The sequence below is a fragment of the Ornithodoros turicata genome, chromosome 1, assembly GCF_037126465.1.
Source record: "Ornithodoros turicata isolate Travis chromosome 1, ASM3712646v1, whole genome shotgun sequence".
In the NCBI taxonomy this organism is placed as follows: Eukaryota; Metazoa; Arthropoda; class Arachnida; order Ixodida; family Argasidae; genus Ornithodoros; species Ornithodoros turicata.
Window position 1 is genome coordinate 12,261,659 of NC_088201.1, and position 21,063 is coordinate 12,282,721.

At 43.2% G+C, this 21,063-nt stretch overlaps 2 protein-coding genes across 9 annotated transcripts in view; both read right to left on the reverse strand.

Moving 5' to 3' along the window:
• Positions 1 to 5,441, reverse strand: part of LOC135377492 (beta-1,3-galactosyltransferase 5-like) — a 54,117-nt gene extending 48,676 nt beyond the window's left edge. Inside the window, exon 1 of one of the 2 annotated variants that reach the window (XM_064609925.1) lies at positions 5,226 to 5,441. The gene's annotated coding sequence lies outside the window, so the exon portion shown is untranslated. The remainder of the gene's footprint in view (positions 1 to 5,225) is intronic. The other variant, XM_064609924.1, reaches the window with a different exon arrangement.
• A 1,638-nt stretch (positions 5,442 to 7,079) lies between these two features.
• LOC135377490 (mitogen-activated protein kinase kinase kinase 13-A-like) overlaps positions 7,080 to 21,063 on the reverse strand; it is a 33,196-nt gene continuing 19,212 nt past the window's right edge. For 6 of the 7 annotated variants that reach the window (XM_064609918.1, XM_064609922.1, XM_064609917.1 and 3 more), the window contains 10 exons: positions 20,224 to 20,415; positions 19,927 to 20,085; positions 19,709 to 19,867; positions 19,432 to 19,540; positions 19,093 to 19,319; positions 17,005 to 17,133; positions 14,665 to 15,325; positions 11,903 to 11,961; positions 10,928 to 11,201; positions 9,225 to 10,461 (listed from right to left, as the gene is read on the reverse strand). In XM_064609918.1, the coding sequence (XP_064465988.1) occupies positions 10,303 to 10,461; positions 10,928 to 11,201; positions 11,903 to 11,961; positions 14,665 to 15,325; positions 17,005 to 17,133; positions 19,093 to 19,319; positions 19,432 to 19,540; positions 19,709 to 19,867; positions 19,927 to 20,085; positions 20,224 to 20,415 (2,128 nt within the window). In that variant the 3' untranslated portion in view covers positions 9,225 to 10,302. Of the gene's footprint in view, positions 7,715 to 9,224; positions 10,462 to 10,927; positions 11,202 to 11,902; positions 11,962 to 14,664; positions 15,326 to 17,004; positions 17,134 to 19,092; positions 19,320 to 19,431; positions 19,541 to 19,708; positions 19,868 to 19,926; positions 20,086 to 20,223; positions 20,416 to 21,063 lie in introns of those variants that run through there. The other variant, XM_064609921.1, reaches the window with a different exon arrangement.

The window sequence follows — 21,063 nt, forward strand, 5'->3', positions numbered from 1 at the left end:
GTGCCATCTTTCATTCACACCACCCTGAAGAAACGCTTTCGCCTCAGTACACACATGACGGGACGTCAACGGGAGGCTCAGTCGATGTTTCATCCAGACGGATATGTCCAAACTAATATTCACCAAGATTTCATGGAGGACTCTGCGCAAACGAAACAGGCTGAATGTTCTCACCAGCCGTGTGTAGCAGTATTTTTTCATTGTGTTCAATTAATTAATTAGGCCAGGTTAATTATTATTAAAATACTGGTGTGAGGATCGAAGTGTCAATTTGAAAGACGTAGAGTGCCTTGAGAAACATCCGAACGAGGTACGCATTGCGTCTCTCTTTCTATCTCTCTCTCTTTTTTTTTCTTTTTTGTCGAAAAAGAATGCCACGAAATACAAGAATACCAAGTGACACCGGTGTTGACACCGGTGTTGACACCGCTCTCTGCAACCGCGGCGCGCAGGCACGTTTTGCCACGTGGTTTTTTATTTGTTTGCCTTTGTTTACTTCACGGGCTCTCTCTTTGGAAACACCTCCGTTGGGGTTTTCTCTACAACTTTCGCTCTACAATTTTCTAACTGACATCTCGGCCGTTCGCTTAAAAGTTTTTAAAGTCTTATTTTAAAAGTGCGCTAATTTTATCTAATTAGTGAATTAGCCGCACTGAAACAATAGTGTGACTACGATACATCACTGCTAACGACATTCAGTCCCTTTCATTCGCCTAGAGCGATCCGGTTTTTTATTTTTATTTTTGCGAGGGAAACTGGACCGTAGGATATAATCTCGAGGAACACACTCCTTCCTGGAGTGGCGTGTACTGCCAAGATGGATGTGAAAGGGAACTTCACAAAATCCGGTATAGTGCTGCAACTTATTTTTTTTTTTAACTTTTGTGTGTGTGTGTGTGAGTTTTTGCGCTACTGAAACGGGGGTTTTACTCGCTCACCGGTATCGCTCTCTCCCTCTTTTTTTTTTTTTTTTTTTTGATCGCTGTTTAATTTTGCGAAAGGCCACGAAATATACCGTACTTTCGGGGCTTTGTGCACATCAGTCTATTTCTAACCAACAGTTTCTAGCGAATTCAACTTCAAATCTCCTAGTCGGATTTCGAATTTGCGACATTCACCCCTCCTGCTTGCAGTCCGTTTTTCCCTATGTTTGGTGGTGTTTGGTGTTTTGGGTGCTTTATGGCACAAGAGCGACTAAGGCCAAATAGGTTTTTTCCTATGTGCCTGTGGGTATTTTATTTTTCTGTAGAATTAATTAAGGGACAATAAAACAGATCGGATTGTAAACAAGCTTCGGTTCCCAGAGTCTTCGCATTCCAAAATGTTAAAAGGGCATTCGGCAAACATTGCCGCGCAGAATTAGAAAACCGATAATTGCTTCAGCAATTACCAGAAACCCGCCGCCCTTTAGCTGTGGCGAGTCGCTTCCAGACGCCTTTAACTGCAAAACGCTGTCAGACTGCACTAATAAAACTCGTCAGTCGCCTAGTCAAACGGCTAAACACGAAAAAGAAGGGGAAAAAAACTATTGTTTTCTACGAGCACGCGTCTGACACAATATGCTATATTGACATTGAGTAATATCAAATGTAAAGAGTGTTTGAGGCAACAGAACACGAAACACAGCTGAGTTTGATTTGGAATTTTCTGGCGCAAAGATATCTGGGATCATGCTATGAAACACAGCTGCCCGTTCAAATCTAAAATGAGATTGTGGCACAGTAAATTTACGGGTAGATAGCATTCCTTCGTAGAATTCGAAACGTGCAAGAAATTATGCACATTATATATAATTACATTACGCACGTAGAAGAATAATTCATTGCACTCATTATTCTAACGTGCAGTAAAACCTCTATGATAAAAATTACGAATTATATCGAAGCGTCTCATCCCCCTTAATAAATTGCACGCTCGATGCATCATCGCGGCTGCACCGGTTCGTATGGTACACGCATGTTATCGTTCCTCCTGGAGGACGGCCAAGCGCAGCATTCGCGCTGTTTCTCCACTGCTTTGAACGTATTTGACGAGATTGAGACGTGACTATATAGAGGTCCCACACGGACTCCGTGCTCTGCTGTGGTGGTAGACGGTTCTTTCTTTCTTTTTTTCTTAATAAACATACCCCCCCCCCCCGTTATCCAGAGAGCAGGAAGAAATGAAAAAACAACGGGCACCATCTTCAACTTACGAATAAAAATGTTGTGAATAGAATTGGGGGGGGGGGGGAATGAAGCAGCCGTAAAGTCGTAGCTGACAAAAAACAAACAAACAAAAAGAGGAGATGTCGAACAGACTTAACGAACAGATATTTCATTAAAGCTCTTTTTATGCACATTTATGCAAAGGTTTATGCCACGTTTCGAAGCCATTTCGGGATAGTCAGAATAATTGAGTATTTTTGTGCGTGTCCATTCGCTCGAGGAACCACCAAACAGTGACGAATTGTATTTGGCCTCGACGACAGAGAATTTTCGTTCGGAAAACTTCAGCGAACACTTTCCGTTACGGAACATTTTCTGCGGTAAATTCTTCAGCGACTATACGGAGCCCTGGATTCACCAGTGAGACCCCCGAAGTCCCCCCTCGGGAGCGACACCGTGAGCAGGAGCGGGACATGGATGCTTTTGGCTCGAGGCTGGAAAATCACTTCACCCCCGTTGCACTTTTCAAAATAGCAACAACGGAGACGAAAATGAATGCAGGGTGTTCTTCTCACGCTATGTATCATAAGTTGTTCATGAAGGCACGAGAGCGGGGCATCTCTGACCGCTTCGGATGGGTAGGCGGATGGGTGACAATACGCCATCCGGTGTCAGCTTTTTCCTAATAATAGGGTAGCCTTGAACCTTCAGCACATCTATACAAACTTTCTGCGTCATCATAGGATGTACGCTGCAATTGTTGCGTACTGCGGCAATTTTGCAACACCACCCCTGGGCATTATTTCTGTCCTTCGCTCTATCGGTACGTAAATATGTCTGACCAAAACTCGTCTTCTGCTTATTGCTTCTGCGTGCCCTGCCGACTACTCTACAGCCGATGGAAAGGTTGATGCTGCGCAACTCATCACGTCTGCGATCCAGTAATATTTATAGAAGGTAGTTTTCGTCCATTAGTTTGCCCATCTCCATTTTGGTAATGGTCGTGGGAGAGAGTGATAGAAGAAATACGCAGACATTTCCTTCCCAAGCACATCGACATAATAAACCCCTCTCCACACCTTGACTCTCGCGGCGCTAGCACAAACGGTTTTGTTACCTTCACCTCTGCTGGGAGATTGTTTGCATCTTGTACCAGACCGGTTATTTTTCACAAGATGGAGAAGGATCAATATTATTTCAGAGACCCATGCCATAGCCATGTTTATCTTCTCACTACAGTAGCCATGCTGCAACCTTCACCGCGTTGCACCGTCACGGCGAAACTCAAGGTCAACGTTAGTACATCGTACGCTATCGCCTTTGCGTACGAAAGGCATAGCGTTGATGTTTCTGCGCACGCCGGTAACAGAAAGAGCTTCGCGCAGTGCACAGAGCCACCAACGCTATCTGTTACGTACGCTATCGCCTTTGCGTACGATATACTAAAATTCTCTACTGATTGTCGTGCAAACACAAAACCACGCGTGTAGCAGACAGCGGCGTTGTCACACGACCAGGGGCATCGGAAGGTGGGGGTTAAGGGGGCGGCGCCCCCCTCTCATGCACGGACATCGATCAGTGTGTCTTGTATTTTTACAGGGTTTGCCCGTCAACCGGTATGAACACTGCTTACTCCAAGTGACGTTATTTTAGGCAGCAACGAAAATGCACTGTATTCGGACTATATCCATGTCACAAAAAGCACATGTCGAACTATGCCGGTTATTGACATGGAGAAAAACTAGTCATTTCCTAATTAACTGCATGCCGTTCAGTGCAAACATGTTTATAGTCATATTCTCCACTGCGTGTAGCTTGTATTTTTCTCTGTACACAGAAAGTTCTTAGTGTGGCAGTTCTTCGAAGTTCAGCTCCCCCCGCCTGTAGCGATTTAGTCCCACTGTACAAACGCCCATGGAAAAAAGCGAGATGGAGAACGAAATGCCACAAATGTGACGTTACGACAGTACTTAGTCATGCTGCTTATATACGATTTGCTGGTAAACCTCTCCAAATGCTTGCTATCACTTCCGTTATAAATGTTCTCATTTCTACTTGAGGCTGACACAGAACGACCCCAACTGTTTGTACCGGTGCGCTCCGGCCTACAAAAGTTTGTCTCCGCCGGTTCGTGTAAACAACCGTGAGCCTAGCTGCCTGGGAAACTGCCAACAACACCCTCGGCCTTCTATTATTTTGAGCCGAGATGCACAACTTGATATATATGTAATTATCAAAGGGGAGAGGAAGAAATGGTACGTTCTTTCCGTTTTATTTTTAACCTATTGTAGCCTGTAAGGAAGATGAGGGAAGGACATTTGTGGTTGCACTTGTCTTCAAGAACCACGCTGTCAGGATCTCCAAATGCTGGTGCGAGAAAAAAAAGTCAACGAACCGGTCGGAGTGGCCACATTGAACTTCGTGGCTGCAAATTTCAGGACGCAAGGACATGTGCAAGGATTTTCTTCTCTTTTACGGCTGCAATTTTCGATGGTAAATGCACGTCATCAACGCGATTCCGAGAAAAGAGCGAGGACTCATCTTTCAACCGTCTGACGTTAAACTAAGGACTAGAAGGCAAACGAGCTGGTGTATTGGATTTGCAGGTCCCTGCTATTCGTGCCGTTTCCGTTTTTCCCTTCATGCTCACGGAAAACGCTACACGCAAGGCTACACGTACGTTTGTCACATTCGGCGTTGACTCACTCATTGTCGATATGTCATTCCCACGCTTGCAGTTACATATCGAGGTGTCAATATCACATTTCATGAACGTTATTTAACTAGATGTTGGTTAGCATGAACGTAAAATGATACGGGAGTAGACAAAAACACTGCTCTGCAGTCTTAAATTCCAAGACAAGTTGAAGCATTGCGTTCAAAATCGGCAGCACTACAATCCATCAAAAACAGAAATGTTAGAGGTGCTATCCTCCCCACAAACATCAACTACATTCAAGTTTTCGTTGAGCTAGAAATTGTTAGTATGAAGCAAAAAAAAATAAGATAAAGGCGCCGGGGCGAGTTTCTGTAGCTCATCTCCTGCAGCCGTCTCGATGTGCACAAAGAGTCGCTTACCTTTAGCTCATTTAGTGAACTATTTCCTCCCAAGACGTTGTCCAGTAGTTGTATTAACAACCACATATTGAGAACATCTACGATGACCATTCATATGGAAGTTCAGGAAACTGACTAAGCAGCATGCATAGTTTTTGAAACTTTTCCACTACTTGCCGCCTGCCGCTCTCCCCTCATCTCGTCACGACGCCATCCGGCGGCATCGCAAGCGTGCCCATGCTTCCTACTGCGCATGCGTGACTTCTACCTGCGTTTCTGCGGCTTGCGGGTCTTGCGTGCCTCCATGCACGGCTATGATGCACGGGATGTACGGTGTCTGTGTGATCGGGGTGATTGCGTTGTCGGTTTGAGTCATGCCGTTCGTCTGTTCCTCCGTCTGGCATTTCAGTATAGTGATTGTATTTAGTATGGTACTCTGACAGTGATGAGGTCATCCAATCTTCTTTGAGATCGTTCATGTTTATTCGCTCGGAAGCGCTCCGAGTCGTGTATTCGCTATGAGTCCGAGCCTCCGAGCGAATAAACATAAACGCCCTGAGTGGAGTGCTACTGCAATGCGAAAGTTTTTATTCACTCGAGCATTTGGTTGTTCTGAATTTTTGCGTCCTGTCTGACGCAAACATTCATGGCGAAAGTATGTTTGCATTTTAACTGCGCACAGTTAAAATGGGACAGAATCATGCGTAACGGGTGCGGCATCGTCGGAACAAACCGTAAAAGATTTTTTGTAAATATTGTGTTTGAACTATGCTAACAAAGATATCAGAATCTTTCATTTGCCATTATGGGTCATCACTGTGCTAAAGAACAGCACCAGCAGTAGAACCCCTGCCATACACTTGGCTTATATAAAGAACTTAAAATATGCTAGACAAAAATGGATTGACAGACCATGCAATGCCAGGGCTTGCGTTCTAAAACTCAGTTGAATTTGGCACAAAATGCATGATTTACAGGTGCTAGTATTTCCTGCTTTACCCAACATGCCTGATAAGCACTGAAAGATGGTACAACCAAGCAAGTCCAGAACTTCCACACAAATTGCTTCTAATTGCACAAAGTCTAATTTCAGTGAATCGTGGCACTTTGATAGATAGGTTGAGGCCCAGCCCACGAGCCCAGCGGTCAGGGGAAAAGATGACTGCATAAGCAGATGTTTGGAGAAAGCTGTAAGCAACTACATAACTTCTGCTTGAACATTTGAAGAGTGACAACCAAACCTGTACAGCAAGGCTGGCATCTACTTTACGCCTCCGGGGGACAAGTGGGAAATTTGCACCTCCCTGCCCCACCGTAGATGCCGGCTCTGCCGTACAGGATTTCCAGCTCTTCAGCCTGCATGTATGTCTAGCAGTGTCGCTGGGGGGGGGAGTGGGTTCATGTTCACTTGTTGATTATTGCTCAAAATGAAAAGTGCTGCACAGGAGTATTGACACTCCACAAACTAACTGGTTGATCGAAACAACTGCGAGAAGCGGCTGAACTATCACAAAAGCACATCCACAGATGGCCACTGTGGTGCCATTGTCACAGCTGTCATGATCACAGTGATCAACGAAAAGCCAGAGACAGGGAATAGTTTCGTTGATCAAGATGTACCAGATCGCCTGCGCACTTGCCCTGTTGCTGGTGATCATAGTTGTTTTGGTAGAGAACTGTTAGAGCAGTCTGATATGTAGTAAAATGAAAATAGTAAAGTATTTATATATGGTAATTGCTCAATGTCAGAGAGCTTTCACTCACCTTCATTGACCTTGTCAAGGTGTTGCTGTAAATTGTTGTGCATGCAGGTATTTAATGTTGCAGGAAATACGATGGAAAAGCGAAACAAATCCTCCTGACGAGCAGACAAAGTTATGTTGTACACTGCTTGTGTTGTGCTTTATTTGTCGTAACATCTGTAATCAATGGCCATTTTGCAACCAGCGCTTTGTACTGTACGCACGTCAGCATTATAAATACGATTCGAACAGGTTGCGTGACAAATAAATAAAGCCCCACCCTGCAGCACTTCTACCCAGATATGCTTGAACACAAAAATGACACAAACTCCTCTCATGACTCGAGGGGGGCTTCACCTCCTTACAGAGTCTGTTATGGTGTTCCGAATTTTACGCCACTGGAAGGGCTGCCAGACACCCTGTGTCTAACGGGTTTTGTGAAGAAGTGTCACACCACTAACGCATCGGGAATAAAAGAGGAAGCAGCATTAGGTACTGGAGAACTACCGAGAGCAGGAGATTTGCACTGACATAGGACAAGTGTACTGAGCAATGCTAATACACATACATTATTATGCCACACTGACACTAGCTGTTTCATGATAGCGTGTCATTCCATATATTCTGGCACAGTGATTCTACCACATCTGGCGGGGCATGTGAGCATCTAACACAGTATGTTAACGACGTCATTCAGGTCTTAGCTTACGTGTCCATGTACTACAAGTCACTTCCGAGTCAGCTAAATGTGCCCAACAAAGTTTCATTCTGGAATGATGCAAAAACTAGGTGTGAGATGACGAAGACACAACCCAGTACACAGTAACTACTCGTAACATGAATCGCGTTCCAAAGTGCACGATAATAAACGTGCACTGTACATGCATAACATCATAAGTGTATATCTTATTGCAGCTTATGTGCAAGCATTCACGTTCAACGTCTCTAGTAACATATTTACAGAATGTGAAATGGTACAGACCCAAAGGACGTCTGCAGGCTCAGCTGCAACACCGTACATTGTTGGGTACTTTCTCTGGCAGAAACATATCGAGTGTTCTGCAGGTAGTACATATATCATACAAGACAGCTTCAATGATACACTATACATGTGCAAGTAGTGCTGAACAACACTTCAATGGATGGGCCACTTGAAGAGCTGCAAACCTGTCAATGTGATTATTTCACACATACGATAAACATATTAAGTTTTGTTCTTTCTACTGATTGACCTTGTTTTCCACATAGTATATCTCATACCTCCTTTGCGCACACTGTATAAGAAAAAAAAAAATCTTGCATCTACTCGTCAGGAAATGAATAGTAGTGATAAATGAACTCCCAACATTATATTTCTCAAAATCACAGTAAGCCTAAACTGTTCAGCCAGAACATGTAAAATCATAAACAGCAGAGTCATGGAATGATGTGAGAACCGTAACCGTTTCTGAGTAAAGTGACCCTGTCCATTGATATGATATACACCCAAAAGAGAATGCATTACAAGTGCAACATATGTTGGTGACGATGTGCATATTTACATACACCTTAGGACACGGTAATGATGATGAAAGATAAAAGCCGAACCTCAATGTGGAATGAGTTATGCATTCTTACAGTACAGTATTGGGAATAGCGTTCTAACAATAAAATGACACAGTGTCAACGAAAAATCCTAGTAAATGGAATGGAAAGTACAGTACAGTAACAAAAAAAAAAAAATCACACAAAGTACTTGAGGTAGCAAATGCATGTTAGCTTTCCTTTTTCTTTATATTGCTTAACAATATATCTACTGTGTGGAATGTTGCTGGGTTGCAGAAGACTTCTGAATCTCTTGCTACAAATCCATCTCGACATGTCAACTTCCCTATAATGACATTTTCTAGAGAGTACATTTGTTTTGTATGATACAATAAGCTATTAAATATTTACTCCAAAGTAAAGTCACGCTAAAACGTGAAAAAGTAACCTCCCAAAGAAATTTGGTTACAGATGAAAAAAAAAAAAAAAAAAACAGGGTTCATAATTTTTCCCCAATAGCCGCGCTGAAAGTGGTCACTCTGAAATGTACAATGCCAGAATGGTTGCATGCATGGATCATGTGTGTCTTTGCAATAAGGATGTTGCATGAATATGCAAAGTGAAGCTTTCGCAGAGCTTCCAATAGAATCGGGACAACTTCTGCCTTTGGGCCTTCTGTCACACGGAATGTAACTGAGCTACAATGCACTCGGAACAGAAGATATTGGCTTTGTGCTGTTCTTTTTTTTTAAAAAAACATGTATGTGTGTGCATGAAAAATGGAATTGTGACTACAAAATAATTATTTAAGAATACTTCATGGAATGCTTATGATTATAAGGTAACACCCTTCTGGCACAGTAATACACACTGTAATGCTTTGAGCACAAAAAATGAAATGAAGGTTGTCGAATGTGCAGCAGAAATCAGGATTCTCCTTATGGTTAATGGGTGACATATGCAACCCCTAGTAACACATTTGCGGCAGGCCAGTCCATCTGGCAAAGCCTGATGCCGACATAGGCTCTAAAGCTATGTCCGAGAAGCCCATCTTACTTTTATGTTGTTAGATTTTCACAAGGTGAACAAGCTGCTAATCAGAAGCAGGCATTAGGTGTTTTGTTGTTCTTTTTTTTAGCACTGCCTACGTCACACTTTGTACCATCACTATTGATACTATAGATAAAGCTCCATCACTTATAAACCATGCCAATTCCCCATCCCTAGTTTTCAGGTTATTCAGGTATCCCATGTGTGAACAGACATGTGCCTGTTCAGCATGCTAGAAGAACAACAACATTTAAGGTACACCTAATGTGAAACGCTAATTCACAGGTAACAACTAAATTATGCTGCTACATTTCCCAGCTGCTGATCAGAAGGTTTAAGAATGAGGCTACTTTTTCAAGCTGATATACCAAAAGCCCAACGTGCATGCCACTTTTCTTGCATAAAACATGGAATGAGCGAAATGAGTAGATAACAGAGAACTACCCTAGTTTGATCCCTACTGTAGACATACATATCCGCACATGTGTGCAGCCAAAAGTCCTTCACGGTGACAACACATCATTCACAAAGCACAGCCTCAAGAATGAACTGAGTACAGGAAACGTGCTTTCAAAATGATGCATCGTAAAGTGAGAATGAAAGACTAAAACAGCAATGCTCACTGAGTCCCCACCAAATGCACAACAGATCTTCAGCGTAGCACACTCAAATTTTTTAGCAGTACCCCTATTGGTTCATCCATGTATCAACCATTCAGTCTGTGAGAGTTGTCACTATATACAAGCCATTCACAGTGGAATGTATACAATAATTTGTGGTCGTTACCATACTGTAGTCTCGGCTCCCCCTTTCGAGATCCTTGTGCATGTAGTTGCTACCGTCTGACGCGATCCGTCTTCGGACTCGGAAGAGTTTGTTGATGAGGAACTGTGAGAGTGGCTCGGGGATGAGTAAATATCCTTAATTGTGGGCATTGGATTCTGTAATAAGACAATAAATTTTAGAATAGATAGCAAAACACTCTGGCTGAACAGCTTCCTTGATTGCTTGGATTGCTCAAGAATTTTATTACCTGGAAAACGTATCATCCAATCTACTCTGCAAATGCTAATGCTCAAGGCTGACTCAATAAAGAGTATTTTACGATGGTCTACAAACACTAATAAGGTTTATAAATACTGTGCAGACGCAGAAGCCCACTCATTAGCAATGCTGTTACGGTGCTTAAAATTTATAACACCAAATCACTCTAGTGAGTTTTTGATATTGTGTATAAAGAAAATTTATCTCATGACAACATCCGGCGAACCATGTTTCGCTAATTATGTCAAGTAACAAAAAGCATACACTGTTCTTACGGGATCCCTCAACAATCTGCATCGTAACTCATCAGGATTTTAGTGGATGCAAAATGGAAGTAGAGTCACACAAGCGAGGAATTCTCACCCGCTTGAGCTTCTCAAGGGCTCCTTTTTCCCGCAGGACTGAGCTGGCGCTGACCGGAGTAGCAAGCGTGTGACGCCGAGGCGAGCCTCCGAGGTGAGAGCCGTCGCCCGATCCCAGGATATCTGGGTTGGAAAGGCTGGACAGTAGTTCACTCGGAGTGTTGTGTGAGCTTGAGTATTCGCTCGTGTTGCCTTCTTCTTCCGATAGGTTTCCCTCTGAGCTCAGCGTCGAAATGGACTGCCCACTTGTGGCTTGCCGCATCTGAGATAGTCTCCTGGATTTCAAATGTACGTTCCCACAATGAAGGTACACAGTCCAGTATCGCAATCATGTAGGATACAGAGGTGAGGCCACCGCGTGGATATCACACAAGCGTGAGCGTGCACACCGTCAAATTATTCAGTGTTGGCTGCTCTCCGCAATAATGCCCGTTTTCTCATTTGGACGTTTGCAATGAAGGAACGACTTTTTCAGAAAGGGCGTTTCTTTTTCACTGTGGTACGTGATGTAGGACAAGGTTTAAAACAATGTTTTCGCACATCATGTGGAGGATTTTTAGCACTTTTAGGTGAGTTGTTTCACGACAAAAATCCAGCCCTGCTTGCAAGATGTTATGCAGCTTTGGAAAATGAACCTGGCTTTCCTTTACACCTGCTCCTCAAAGGTACTGAGGCGAGTTTAACACTGTGTACGTGCAGTATCCAGATATATAGCAATTTCCAGATGCAATGTGTCAGCATCTAAAGCTATTCAGTTGGAAGCACGTACCAAATAGAGAGTTTAGAATATTTGAACAAGTCTAGGATGAAGACTACACTGAAATTAATTTGTACACCAGGCGTGTTGTGCTAGCAATAGTGGCGACAAAACCAATACAACTTTTTAGTTGAGTGCTTTCCAGACTGTTTCTCAGGGTAAGTCAGAAGTGCAGGACCCTAACCATGACACATCAATATAGCCAGCAGAAGCACTTACCCTTTGTGTGCATTGTATTCATCATCGACTTCACCTTCTTCCTCAGTTGAAGAAAAATCCTACGCAACAACGAAAACAGTAACTATGACAGACACAGATAGCCAAGCATATCCAAGGTCAGCAGCACAAGAAGAACAAGGATAGTGGGGGAGACAAACACAGGTGTCATGAGCAGGCGTGGATCTAGGGGTGGTCCAGGGGTCCGGACCCCCCCCCTCAATTCCAGACTTAAACACAGAGTTCAGTGGACCAATCCCAGCATACACCTGGCACTTGTCCATAGCGGACCCCCCCTCGGAAAAATCCTAGATCGATGAGTGACCCCTTTGGGTACAAAGGACAGACTACTTTTTTTGAACTGCAACTCTGCGGATGCCCTATTTAAGTTCCTTTGTGTTCCGGCAGTGCACGTCTTTTCTCGAGTATTCTAGTACCGAACACGGTATGTTGCCATGTCCAAGTCTTAATGCAAATAAAATAGTCTTAATCTTACATCTAAGGTAGGTGGTGTAGAAATACCAAGATGGTTTTCATCCACCATAGGTGCTGAGTGTCCAAGCACCCAGAAATTTAATGATGCTATGTGTAGTGCAGTATATACTGTGGTTCAACTTAAACTGTTCCATATTATATATTCATGCAGTTCACACTGAAGCACTCAAGTGAGTTGTAACGTGAAGTTAATCTGCTTCCAGCCAGCAAGTTTGTTCTAGTTGTTAGCATTAAAAACAAATTTCCGTATCTTCCTGCATTACCAATAGATGAGTTCAGAAAATCCCAGAGTGCTTAGCACCGCTTTGAACTGTGGGAGTTTACTAATACGAAAGAAACGGGTGGCCTCCAAACTGTTCAGATTTCTCCCCTGCCGGTCCATTGTCCACGACGTGTCAAGGTCAGCGAAATCTGAAGGATTATTCTTCGTTCCCCCGCTCAGTAAGCGCCCAGGATGCAAAGCGTGCGCAAAGAGCACTGGGATTTTCTGAACTCGTCTATTCTTCAGCAGACTACCAAAACGGACCCCACGGTGAAGGGAGTGATCAGGTAATGCAGCAGGAAAAGGTTACACTTCTGCATCGATTATTTGGGAATCATTATGGCACCAGAACATCTCAAGGCTCCAGCCCAACCTTATAGGGGAGGTCGACTTTACCATAGCTCTTGACATTGAAGGCATTTTGACATTTGTAGAGAATAAAATTTAATTTCCTACATATTACCGTATTTTCCACTGTGTAGCGCACACCCTCTAGAATGAGCGAATATTGAAAAAAGTTCGGTGCATAATGCGCAGTGCCTCTTTGCGACACTTTTTTCAACGTATAATGTGCGTGTTACACATTGGAAAATACTAGACCTGTGCGAATATTCCAAATTTCAAATATGAAACGAATATCTGATGCTATTCGAATGCTATTCACAACTTATTTTCAGTATTCAAAATTTTCGAATATTTTTGTAATAGTACGGAAGCGAGGTATCGCTGTCCTGTCGCCATTCGGCAAGTCGGCTTCGCCTCATTACAATAAAGAGTTAGGTGAAGCCCAATGCACGTTACCGCCATTGTTCTTTTGTTGTGCGGCTCCGTTCTGCAAGTCGGCTTCACCTCATTGCACTACGGCGTTAGGTGGAGCCCACTTTACATTTTTTACAATATACACACACCAACGTCTACAAATATTGTGATCTCATGGTCAACACTGTACTCTGGGCATTGCAGGTTCCAGTAAATGTACTCTCAACATCAATAGTTATGTTCAGTAACAGATGGAAATATGTGCAGTTTCTAAAAAAAGGTACAGGACATTCACATTGTAAATATAAAAATGAGGAGATGCACACAAAGCAGGCCACATGGAACATGTTGACTAGCTCTCAGCGCAGTTCATCCCAACTTATGCACTCTACTCTACCATACAGAGGAACCCTCCTCTCACAATATATTACGCTGGGCGAAAAGGCTCGCATGTTTGGAGCAGAAAATCATCTAATGAGCACACCACCACAAAGTATTTCACCATGAAGTATTCAAAATTATTCAATATGGGTCTTTCCTGCTTATTCGAATTCGATTCGCCATCTGAAGAAATTATTCAGATTTGATTCGCAGTGAAAGTGAAATATCCGTTAACTATTCGCAATGCAAATTTTGCTATTCACGCAGCTCTACAAAATACGGTACTTTGCACAGTTGTCCATGCCCAACAAACAACAGGATGCAACAGGATGCGTGCGAGCGTTGTCATAAAATTACGTCTTAACCAAATATGTAAACCAAATATGTAAACCTGGCATCTCAATTCAAAATTACCTCACAATAAATGTACAGTTTTACATTAAAAGCTTTGGCTTGCAAGCCCTACTTAGTAAAACTAATGTTTCATTTGAAAATGATCGATTAGTAAATAAACCATCATGCCACATTCCAACCAAAGGCTCAAACAGTGTTAGTTAATGAAACTGACGTCTTAATTCAAAATTACTAGTTGGCAAAATAGAACAATTTCACATTCAAAACTTCCTCTCACCCAACATAAAAATCAGCTCGCTACTCAAGCCTGTTGCCAGGCTTAACATGTACAGCTTAACTCCAACTCAGCTTTGACTCTACTATGACAGTGGGCGGGGCATTTCCAAGTGTGTGGCCATGCAGATACAATGTGATACTGATGTAGAGACATATGTTATTAGCAGGGAAGAGTACCAGCGCACCGGAGAATTTTGGCAACAACAACCCATTTGACATGTTAACATTTCGCACATACCTTTGTGCAGTGTGGAGCTCCAACGCTCTTTGCAGCATTTCGCTGGTTTCTTCGCTGCAAGTTGCCACTTCCAGGGGCTAAGTTCCCAGTTGGAGATTCGTCACTGTCTGTCATGACACGTTTTCGGCGTGGTGTTCCCGAACGTTCCTGCATGGGCCTCTGTGACATCTGCGACATCACTGAGAGTTGATCATTCAAATCAAACTCATCTTCAACAGCCGTTGTGGTGTTTGGCTTGTTACTGTTGAGATCCTGCGGTGAGAAGATCTGCCCAGATGTAGAGGGTGTTGTGTCGTCAAATGCAGACGACGATTCGCTCCCGGGGGTTTTGCAGGCTAAGACCATGTTCGAATTATCGTGGTCACTTTCTCGTAGTGATGTGGGTGGGGGATAAGATGGCGACGTCATACACGGAGATGTCAAGTCAGTTTCACTCATCATTTCATTCCCTTCAGTTTGTGTTTCACTGTCAATGAGGCATGAACGCGTTCCGTTCCATTTCGGTGAGGATGCAGCACTGCTGCCACCAGCAAGGTAGTTGTAGCTCCCAGACCCACCACGGCGGTGTGGGGGACGCCGGGAACGCGTCTTGGATGAAGGTGATGAGGACACACCTTGTGTTTCAGGGCTGGTTGTTCCAGCTTTTTGTGGGCTCTCGGGGCTATGGAAGAAATTCCAAAAATACACGTTACTCTCTGTGTCTAATGGCAAGCAACATCGCTTTCAACAAGTTCAGACGTGAAGTGGCCAGGGCAATATTCTGTGTTAGATAATGCCCCGTACGTTTTCGGAGGCTCAAGTACTCATTAGATATAGTACAGTACAATCCCGTTAATTTGAACTTTCAGATAATTAGAACTGACACTCTGGTCCTGGCAAAGCTATGTGTATTTCAACGGGGGGGAAACTCCTGGTAATTTGAACATATGAATGTGCACGACGCTTTATTCGAACGAGGTTGCCCAGTCGTGCCAGACTACGCATGTTATTACGTTACAACACAGTACATTACAATGTAGATTCATTATGAACAGCATTTCAACATTAAGTTCCATAATCGCGCGACTGACAAAGAAAAAAACGACTAGCACCTTGTCTCACGAAGCTCAATGAATACCTAGCAACAAAAGGTGACAACCTTGGACGAAAAAAGCAGAATACCTCGCTTGATTGAGTTGGGCGCAATGGTTCTTGATGATCCACATTGAGTTTGCGTGCCCGCACGCATTTTTGCTCATATGTGCGCAATACATGCATTGAACAGTCACTTTCAAATGATTTTGGACAAATTCATGGTACGATCATCTGCATGACTGTGGTCCTACAGCGTAAGTTTGACAGTACAGGATGTAATTCGCTGCGCCGGACTCACTACGAGAACGTGTTGGTGGCCGAGCTAAGTGGAGTCACCTGAGAAATTTCAGGGGGGGGGGGTGTTGCAAAAATGCAGGGAGGGTGTACACCCCCCCTGGGAAGGGGGGTGTAGGGAAATCCCTGCTTATAAGTCAATTTCTCATAAAAGTGATACTTCTGCCAGAACAAAGTGGAGCAAGGAACAAATCACCGTAATGGCGTGCACAAACGCGACAGCCACGGAACGATGCCACTTGCCCGTCGTCGGCGAAGCAAACAAGTCTCACTCTTTTTATGAGGATCAAGACCCTCCCTGTTGGCTACAACCGAGAAAACAAGAAAAATGCAGCAATTTGATATTTTCTAGAATTGGGTTGGCGATATTTGCATTCGTGGGGTTTGCGATTGGGTTGGGCATAGCATCTCAAACGGCATTTCCAGAGCCGTGGCTGAAGAAACAAACGCAAGCACGTATAAGATTACTTTCCGCCCCGGAGTTGTTCCGATGCTTGTTTGCAAATAAATATTCTGGAGAGAATCTGTCACTTATGTTTCCGGCATCGTATGTGCCGGCAATGCATCAAGCCCTCATTCAGAGCGGCTCCCTTTAGTTGGAACGCCACTTTATTCGAACAAATCCTCTGCGCCCTTCAAGTTCGAATTAACGGGACTGCACTGTATCTGCTAGCGTGCGAGAAAAGCTAGTTTTCGTCACTGGAAATTTTGTGGCCATGCCTTGACCTTCTTTTTTGGGGGTGGGAGGTGGGGGGAGTGATTATAATTGTTGTAATGTGGTAACAGCTTTATGTATTGTTGCCAAGATGTTTGTAAAGTTGAAATATTGAGGCCCCCTCCTCTTAGAGGGTGCAAAGGAAAGAAAGGGAAGGAGGGGTCACCAAACATTTGAGGGGGGGGTGAAGGGGGGGGTCTGGATAAAAAGCACTTGCCAAAAACTGCAGGTCCTACTACAATACCAGTAACACATACCTTGGGGGATCTGATGGCAATTTGTACGATTTCTTCTTTGTGAAACGCTCCTGTGCTTTCAGTAAGGGCCTGACAATTCTCTTCTTATATGGCCTGTAGCCTGGCCCTATTTGCAGACTTTGTTCCTTCCTGTAGGATATTACCTCATTAAACGCATAAGCTTTTGAAAATAATTGGTTTTAGTTTAATAATCTAAAACGGCTGAATTGTAAAACAAGCTGCTTAAAGTGTATTTATACTGTTGACCAGTGTAGATGGACAACATTCAGCTTCCAAACTGGTTCTAGTTGGCTAACTCCTGGAACCCTCGCCAATGAGGAGATGCCCCAAATTGTGAAATATGCTAAGACAACTGCACAATGCTTAGCTTTCTACAATGGCTAATGACACGCAAAATTGGTCAGGTTGGTCCAGGTGAATGCAAATATGTTGGAATTTGAACTTGTCATATATTGGTCAGAGTTCAAAAAGCTTATGCAGTCTACACATTATTGTAGCTTAGTTTTAATTAGCATTACATTGGTTTTATCATGACATGTTTCAGGCATTTAAAAAATTGTACAGGTACAACTTCATGTGTGGTTTCGTAACTATGACACTTTTTATACTTTTGCTACAGTTTATGCAATATGATGGTCATGACCAAAACATTTGATGAGCTTTACAGTAAGGAAGTTGCTGCAAGAAGAGTTACGTTGCAAATTACGCTAGCTCTGTCGACTATCGCCACTAAATTTCAGATTACAATTCCAGAATTCCATCCTTGTGAGAAGCATTGCACAGAGTGTCTTTTTTTTTTTTTTTTTTAGTTCGATAGATTTTTAATAAAAATGCTATAAATGCAGCACAGATCATTTTTGCAGGCTGATTATACGGCCAGGAGGCCATTCTGTCAAAGAGAATACGTACCTACTTTTAATTAGAGGTTTTTGGAGGGAAATGAGAGATAGCAGAATTGGAATCAATCGTTAAAGTCACTTAATTTATTAAAAAATCCTGAAACGAGCAAGTTTGATGCAATATCCAGCGTCAAATTTTGCCATACAAATGAGCCAAAACCGAAACAAGTGCATCAGGAGCACAGCGAGGACACAACCTTATCTGGGTCACAAAGTGGTTTATCTGGCCAACAACAGATCAGCGCCTACTCCAACCAGCTCCACATCTCCAAAGTACGACGCCCTCCAACATGACATGGGCATTATCCTTCCTGCACTCGAGACGTGCTTGTTTCAGTTCTGGTTCATTTGCATAGCAGAATTTGGATATTTCAGAGTGGTTGCTCGTTTCACGATTTTAAAAAAATAGGGAGGCTTTAAATAATGACTGGCTCCAATTCTGCTATCTCACATTTCAGTGAAAGCTTCTAAAATTTAAGGCATTTTAAGTAATCAGTCACTGTAAAACCCTTCAATTTCACGACACAAATTTTTTGCGAATTAGGCACAGGGCTTATATTTTCGACAGATCTAGATGCTAAAGCTTGTGGCTTTGTTGCCTCACTTTGTGATACGGCTCATTTGCCCTTACTATATTCAATTAAGGCAGTATTGCAAATGCCTGTGCTGGAAAGCAGTTCGAATGGTTACTAGCAACCCAGGGTGGAAATAAAGTTCCCGATTATACCACTGTTTTGAAAGTTCGCATGCCCTTAAATTTTGCAAATGTCTCAATTCGTGAAAATTAGGGGGCGTGCAAACAGTAAGGGTTTTACAGCATTCAATTCGACAGGATCTCCGCCTCACCATATAACTAGGGCCGTTTTCGGGTTTTATGTTTTTTGGAAATCGGTAGGTAAAAATCGGGTTTGATTTCAGGAGCCGTAAAACAGGGTAAAATTGGGCGATATCCTGTGGGAAAAGCAGATTTTCGGGTCAAGAATAAAAAAGGTGTAGATCGTAGAAAATAGTGTAAATCGGGGGGGGGAGCAGGTTTTACCTTGAAACAGAGGGCCCTACGGACTAAATCCACCAACAAACCAACACCACCAACCAGATCCACCGACAAAAAAAAGAAAAAACATGTATACCTAGTGTTCTAATCACAATTCTCAATGTGCTGGTTGTATTTCACAAAAGAGGCACTGACCGTATAATTTCCCTCTCTCTCTGCTCAAGTTGCAGCATGCAGGCCATGAGCTCCATATAGAGGTTGTTGGCTCGCTCTAACTTGTGTTCATAGTGAATACGAATGTCTTGAGCATGTCGCAGTTCATTTTTCCGACGACGAATCAAATCTTTCTCACAACCTGGCCCATGAGTTTGATCTTGCTTGATGTTCTGCATGTACTGCCTAATTTCCTCCTTCCACGTTGCCTGGAAGTCACAAGTATTTGCTTTACTGCATATTGCTTTGACAGTTCAGGGATGGTCACCGAAAGATGCAATGTTAAAAAAATTGCAAATTGTAGCAGCATTGAAGACAAACCTGATTTTTAAAGTACACATCTTTCGGGGTGCTCAGGATTTCAACTGCTGCTATGTCAAGATGCATAAGGATATGCCTGAAGGATGGCCTGTTTCTTGGTTTAGTACTCCTAAGAGAAGGCATATATTCTTTTTAGTACACCTAGGTAACTATTCAAGAGAGCACCTTCAATGACAATTGGTTGCTAGCTATGTTAGGACATAACTTAGAATGGGGCAGACAACAAAAGAAAAATAAGTGGCATACTTGTGTTACAGGACAGATGCGACATACTGACCAGCACTGCTTCATGAGGAGCTGGAACCCTTCTGGGCAAGTCGATGGGATAGGGAGATGCAAACTGTTGCTCCCAACGCCCCACATGACACCACTGGAGTCGACATCTTTGTAAGGTATCTCGCAGTTCAAGAGCTCCCACATGACCACTCCGTATGACCTGCGTAACAATGGGTTTTGTTATAACGGCCCCGTGCTCGGTACACTCAGTGTACATACCAAATGTCAACTTTCTCGGAACACGGTTCATTCCGAATCACCTCGGGTGCCATCCACGCCACCGTTCCCGCAAACGACATTTTTGTACTTCTTTCATTCCACTGCCGGCTCGTGCCAAAGTCAGAAATCTTCAGGATATCATTGTAGCTGATGAGAATGCTACACATAAAAAGCAGTAACGTATGAGCAAAGTGCATCTACGCAAATAATTTGTACTCTATCTCGATTATGTAACATTATACGCAGACTCAAATTCTTAAGAAGTTTACCCGGCACTTAATCAAAAGTGCTCCTTACTTTGGTGACTTCAAGTCTCTGTGAATAATTTTTCTCGAGTGGAGGTAGTTCATTCCTGATGCAATGTGTTTGCTCCATTCAACAACAAGTGCTGGGGGAATGACGCGGCCATTCTTCAGAGCATCATACAGCTGCCCATAAGGGCAGTATTCCATGACAATACAGTAACATGGATCCTGGGTGCAGACTCCCCTGTAAACAAGGAAAGACATGCTTGAAGCAAACACACACTTATCACAAGGTGCGTAGAAAAAAGGCTGGATATGCAATCAAATGGTCAGTCTTATTGTTTGTTTGTTTCCGCCTCATCACAGGAACAAATCAGAAAGGTATGTAGTCAGAAATGATGGAATCCTGCATTTCAATGTTTTCTTTGCAGAATCTACAGTCACATTTAAAATAAAAATGGCACTGCCCGTGCATATTTCCTCCCAGTATTTAGCCATCAAAGGACAGCACAGTGTTCAAAATGTTCTGCATGTCATTTCATCAGGTAATACAGTGCAATCCCGTTAATTTAAACTCGCTTAAATTGAAATTCCAGATAATTCCAGCTGACGCTTGAGTCCCATCACAGCCATGTGTATTTGAAAGGGGGGAAATGCCTGGTAATTTGAATGCATGAATGTGCACAACGGTTTATCGAGGTTGGCCAGCTGCACCCGACCATGTTCCGGTCCGGCCGGCGGGATGTGCGTGTACCTGTCAGAAGCACGTTTACTTATTAATGTTACGTTTACATGTTATTTATAACACCATTACCTATAAAGGCAATACCTGTGACGGCGGAAAGAGAAAGAAGGCATGAATCACCGTATTGGTGTGCGCAAAGGCAACTGG